Source organism: Takifugu flavidus, chromosome 15 (assembly GCF_003711565.1).
Source record: "Takifugu flavidus isolate HTHZ2018 chromosome 15, ASM371156v2, whole genome shotgun sequence".
Lineage (NCBI taxonomy): Eukaryota > Metazoa > Chordata > Actinopteri > Tetraodontiformes > Tetraodontidae > Takifugu > Takifugu flavidus.
In genome coordinates, this window is record NC_079534.1 from 10578128 (window position 1) to 10583707 (window position 5580).

Here is a 5580-nt window from a genome sequence, read left to right on the forward strand (position 1 = left end):
TTGCAGGACAATATGCGTTTTAAATGCTTAGTGTATGTTAGCTTTATAATATTTTCTGCTGCTCTAACTCACATTTTGTCAGAGACAGAAAGAGAGAGAGAGAACGATAATAACTATAAGTTCTCCAGAATTTCACTCATCTAACCATCTGCCACTGTGAGAAAATATTACATTATCTACCGGAAGATCAGCTGCCCACCCCCACTTCCTCATGTCTTTCATTTCTGTTATGTCATCAAGGAATCCACCAGACTGGCAAATTTAACCCCGCAAGCGATGGAATGTGGCTTTAAAGCCAGCTCCAGCTGCAGTTTGTCGTGCTTTTTTTGTTTTTGGTAATGCATTTGTGCCTGTGCACGTGTGCGTTACTGTTGCCGAGCACTCCGGAACCATGTTTGTGTGCTAGTTGAGCTGAGATTAATGTGACAGCATGGTTCAAATGGTGCGGATCGCTCTCTCCAAAACCTCTGTTCGCAGGAAGAACCTAATGAAGCTAGAAAAGAAGGAAAATCTTCCCAAGACACGTATCATCCATCACACACGTGTGTTATTTGTAGTAATGAGAACTAAATTTGAGAATATTAAACACACTTGTTTTAGTTGGCTCTTTTATTGTTCAGCGATGATTTATTTCAATGTTGGCAATACCAATCAATAAATGACCTAATGTGTTAATAAATAAAAGTAAAATTTCCCTCTGCTTTACTCAGAGGACCAGATTTTCCGTCGATGTTGCTTCATTCTCTATCGTCCTGCTGTGTCCTGACAGGCTAGAGGCCTGCAGTGCCCGCTTTGACGTAAGGTGGTGGGATGCGTTCAGCGCTCCACTTCAGCCGTACCTCCGCCGTTGGCTCAAAGACGAGTCGCCATGGCAATCCAGCAGTCCGATTGTTGCATGATGGCCGAGGAGAGCCAGACATATTTCCTGTGGAGCGCATCATTGAGTGCCTGCGCAGTGGAGCAGACACACCTTGGAGGGTGCGTGTAAGATCCATAAAACAGCAGAAGACAGACAGACAGACAGACAGACAGACAGACAGACAGACAGACAGACAGACAGACAGACAGACAGACAGACAGACCCATTACTGTGACCTACAGTATCACAACTGTGTGACACTCAAATGGTTTCAGGAGCAGAGAGGCCATTTAGATCTCTGGTTTGACCTTTAACCCTAATCTGAGGAAGCACCGTCGATGACATCGTCGCGTCGCGTCCTTCAGTAAGTGTCCCCACACATCAATCACTGCACCACACAGAATTACGGACCTTTTTCATGGAGCTTGTACAAATCAGCAGTTATGACCACATCGGGAGATGACACATAAGTGGAGAGGAAGAAAAACGGTTTTTTATTTTTTAATAAATTCAAGGTGAAGTGCATTGTTTTATCCCCAGTGACGCAAAAATAGCCTCCAGATAGATGATCACTCGCTTATACTGAGTCTGTGATTCTTCTCATTTTTTCCCCAATAGGAGCATTTTCATGAGTGTCATTCGGGTCCTAATGTCCTGGAAAACATCACTGGTCTCTCTTCCAGTCAGGGCTTTGCTGCAATAATGCCTTGATTACTGCCAAACCAACATTTTACAGCCTCCAGTTTTTATAGATGTGCAGCAGGTTTTTTTTGTTTGTTTGTTCTTTTGCTGGAATCTACATCACAGCGGGACATAATACTTTTTATCCTTCGCTGATTTATGACCCCGTTCATCAAATTGGCCCCAGCCGGGACAATCAATCACCTCATGCACACTGGCCTTGCATGTGGCTGGAACATTTCAAGCCCAGATGCAGAACAGGGAACTGAAGGTTGCAGAGGGAATGAGAAGGAGGAGTGGAGAAAGAGAGAGAATGAGAGAATGAGAGAGAGAGACTCACATTTCTGAAGAAATTAAACTGATCTAAAATTTCTGCCCAAGTTCTTTGCAATAAGCCTTATGTTGCTTTATTCAATGCAATAAGTAATGGGAATTGCACAGAAATTATCATCTATATCAATTAGAATTTCATTAAAATGGTGATTCATTCCTGTGACTTAATTCACAAAGTGAGACAGAGTCTCTCAGGCTCCTCTTGAACAAGAGGAAAATTTCCAAGGTATCAGGCTGGACCGTTGCAATGGTCCAAAATCCTCTTTTTCAGAAAACAAATGTCGCATTTCACAAGGAAATCAAGGTCTGGAGGAACAGTGCTGGGAATACCACCTGCTGGAGGTCCAATCCAAAGCCACTGATGGTTTGGGGAGCCATGTCATAGTGAAAGGTTAATGCAGCTGTCCACCTGGAGATTTTAGAGCACTCCATGGTTCCTGCTACTGAATAGCTTTAGACCTAGGAGTTTGGGAGATGCTGGTATTATTTTTAGCAGGATTCAGCACCTTCTGACAGAGAACCTATGAGGTATTGTAAAGAGCAAGATGTTAAACACCAGACTCATCAAGACAGAAGAGCTGATGCTGGAATCCCATATTGTAACACCTCCGCTGTGCCACAGACTGATGCCTCGCCAGCTCTAACTCAATAAACACTTATTTTGTTTTCGTTTGTTCACACTTCACAATATGCTCGACAATAAAGCCATGTTTAGGTTTTGAAAATGTCAGATTGATCATTGTTGTTCCTGGTGCATTTCAACAGGTGAGCTAGACATTAAGGGACAACAGGTGCTAATGTGGGTTTTTACCCAGTCAGATGGCCTGAAGGGAGGCGGACTGAAATGCAGACCGCAGACACGGAGCAGCTCGGTGAAAGCAAGACAGTTATGTGCTGGACAGAGTCGCGGCCAGAATGCAGGCAGATGTTAGAAACAGGAGAGTAATCGCTTCAAATCTAATCACCCGAAATCAGTGACGCATCGCACAATCCCACGAAAACAAAACCAGAAACGCATAAAACTAGTATGGTCCTGACGCGCACTTCTTTGCGATTGTTCCAAACAAAACCTTTAATGTCATATTATATTAAAACAGAAGATGATCCGTGCGGGTTACTCAACGTTTTTAAATGTTTATGGTCTAACTTCTAAAACTTTTGAAGTCAGAAGTTAAAATTTAAATTAAACCGTCTAAATCCAGCTGGGGATCCAAATTAGTTGTCAAATTAGTTCCTGTTCAGAATTTTTCTTTTAAAAACACTTTTAAAAAAAAAAAAAACTAAAAAAAAAACTGCCTCGTCGCTGTTCTTGGTGCTGAATGAATAAAGAGCCGCCTGTCGCCCCAGAGGCCGCACTGAAGGGCATCTTTGGAAATTTAAGGCTGTTTTTTTGGGGAGGATGGGTACTAATTCGCCATATTACAGCCTAACAAAGCTGGATTTGGAGCTATTCGGATGCTATTCGGAGCTATTCTATGAGTCATGAACATCATGGGGCGATCTTGCAAATTGCACCCAGCGGGGAACCGGACCTTGTGCCTTCGGAACAGCTGAGAGGCGCAGGCGCAGACTTTGTTTCTCTCCCTTCTTGACATTCGGCTCAGCGTCTTAAAACCAACGTTTTCTTCAGACTAAACACTTGTCTCCCAGATTTACATCTGAGACTGAGTCGCTTCTTGTAAAGAACACCCGCCTCCCCTTCCTCCTCCAGTACGCCACCCCCCCCCCTCTCCGCCGCGCCGCGGTGCCGCAGCGGCAGCAGCCAGCGCGGTGACTGTGTCCTGCAGCAGTAGCAGCAGCAGCAGCGGCAGCGGCGGCGGCCGCGTTGCGCCTCAATAGAAAAACCAGCGGATCAGGGAGGGAAAAGCAAACTGTTCTCCGAAAGATTCCAAAGCCAAACATAATCGGGGGGCGTGAATACCGATGGCCTGGTGCACGAATGTTTTCGTCCTGCGGAATTACGCATCGGTAAGTTGTTTTCACTTGTGTTCCGCGCCGCACGCTTTTCTTGATCAATGAGGCACGCTTAGACCAAAAAGCGAGATTTTACTCTTACAAGAAATATTTTTCCCTTTCTTAAATGACACGTTTGAACTGCGTGTTCAGACTCTAGACCCGTTTCTTTTGATTTTTCCATGTGCGAAGCGAAGGTCACCCACATGCATTGTTATCAAATTACAAAAGCAGAAGTAGAAAAAAAGGGCTGGAATATGTGGCTACTGATTCTGCACCACCAAGGATAAAACTGCGTTTGCCAGTGATGGACTGTATTCTTAACTGGTTTACATCTGTATCGATGTGTCATAGTATGCTTGACATTTCCAAGCGATAATGTAAATCTGGGAAAATGGGGCCATGGATGAACTATTCCTGTATGGTCTATAATTGTAGAGCGTTTTATTAGAGCAGACTTCAGTGGATTATGTTGTTTTACACACTCCACACAAATATAAGGTGTTCACGGTTCAAACCAATAGGAAATTATTAATTTAACACAATATAAAGAACTGCAAAACACGCAAAAATGGGTATTGTTATTTGGAAATGTAGCCTCGGAATTCCAAAAGAAGGAGCTTTAGTTTTCCTTCTCTACATCTGTCAAACCTCCGTTCTCTTCTCGTCTTAGTGTGCTTCATTAACAATCTGGGATCTCTTGAAATTCCTGTTAGCATTTCTGAGATAAAAAAAAAAAAAACTGGCATAGATGATGGCTTCCTTAGTCTCTGACTCTTGGGTATCCATCAAAATAAAGACTTGTATGTTCCTCCTCTGAGGCTAATTCTCCAACCAGTTTCTTCAACAGCAAAGTCTGATAGATTTCTTTTGAAATTTTATAAGGAGGCTTTGGTAACATGGCTGCTGTGACATTTTGAAAAGGTGGGCCTTCCAGGTTGTCACCCTCAGTCTGATTGTGTGTGTGTGTGTGTGTGTGTGTGCACGGCTTGATGTCAGCTCTTCCGGACACACGTTATCGTCCCTCTACATCTGTGCTCTGTCCTCCGAGCACAGGCTGTGCTGTTACTTGATAAAACATTGGAGAGATCTTTTAGTGATAATTGGATTCTGCAGAAGGAAGGGACACAGAGTGGAATGTGTGTGTGTTGGCGTCTGCGTGCGGGTGAATTAGCTCACGGAGAGAGCGTGCCCGTGTCTCCTGCAGCCTCCCTGGTTGTATGTAAGTTGTGTGTCTTTGCTGGTTCCAGGCTCTGCTTGTTTTGCAATGAATCATTGTGTTTTCTGCGATGTGGATGGAGAGTAATACCGTTGAGGAGGGGAGGGGATCCGTGAGCTGCTGTTTGAAAGTCAGAGCAGAAAATTTCTTATGTGGGTCTTTTTGCTTTCGACCACAGTTTAATTTAGGAATTTGACACTCTCCTATTGACAATGAGACTTCAAACAAATCTGAACAGACACTTTAAGCCGCTAATACTCAGATTTGAGTTTGGCCTTATTTCTCCAGTGATAGTGACTGGTATTATTATAGTAAAATTTTACTTTAGTTGTCTTAAAGAGAGCATCTTTTCATCATGTGGAGTCAGTATCTCCATTTACATCTTTATTTATCTTTTCTTCTTTTTCCTCTCAGACTTCTTCACGCTGAAACGTGGTGAGAAATTCACTGACACACACTGACACTGTGGAACACCTTGGCGGACAGACAGCACAGGTAAAAATGACAGGCTACCTCCTGGCCGCCGCCTTTCTGC

At 43.6% G+C, this 5580-nt stretch overlaps 1 protein-coding gene across 2 annotated transcripts in view; it reads left to right on the forward strand.

Annotated features, from left to right (window-relative positions):
- The first annotated feature begins 3299 nt into the window (after positions 1-3299).
- Positions 3300-5580, forward strand: part of adcyap1r1a (adenylate cyclase activating polypeptide 1a (pituitary) receptor type I) — a 17622-nt gene continuing 15341 nt past the window's right edge. The window contains exons 1-2 of one of the 2 annotated variants that reach the window (XM_057055664.1): positions 3300-3841; positions 5460-5580. The exon at positions 5460-5580 is cut by the window's right edge and continues 8 nt beyond it. In XM_057055664.1, the coding sequence (XP_056911644.1) occupies positions 5547-5580 (34 nt within the window). In that variant the 5' untranslated portion in view covers positions 3300-3841; positions 5460-5546. The remainder of the gene's footprint in view (positions 3842-5459) is intronic. The other variant, XM_057055665.1, reaches the window with a different exon arrangement.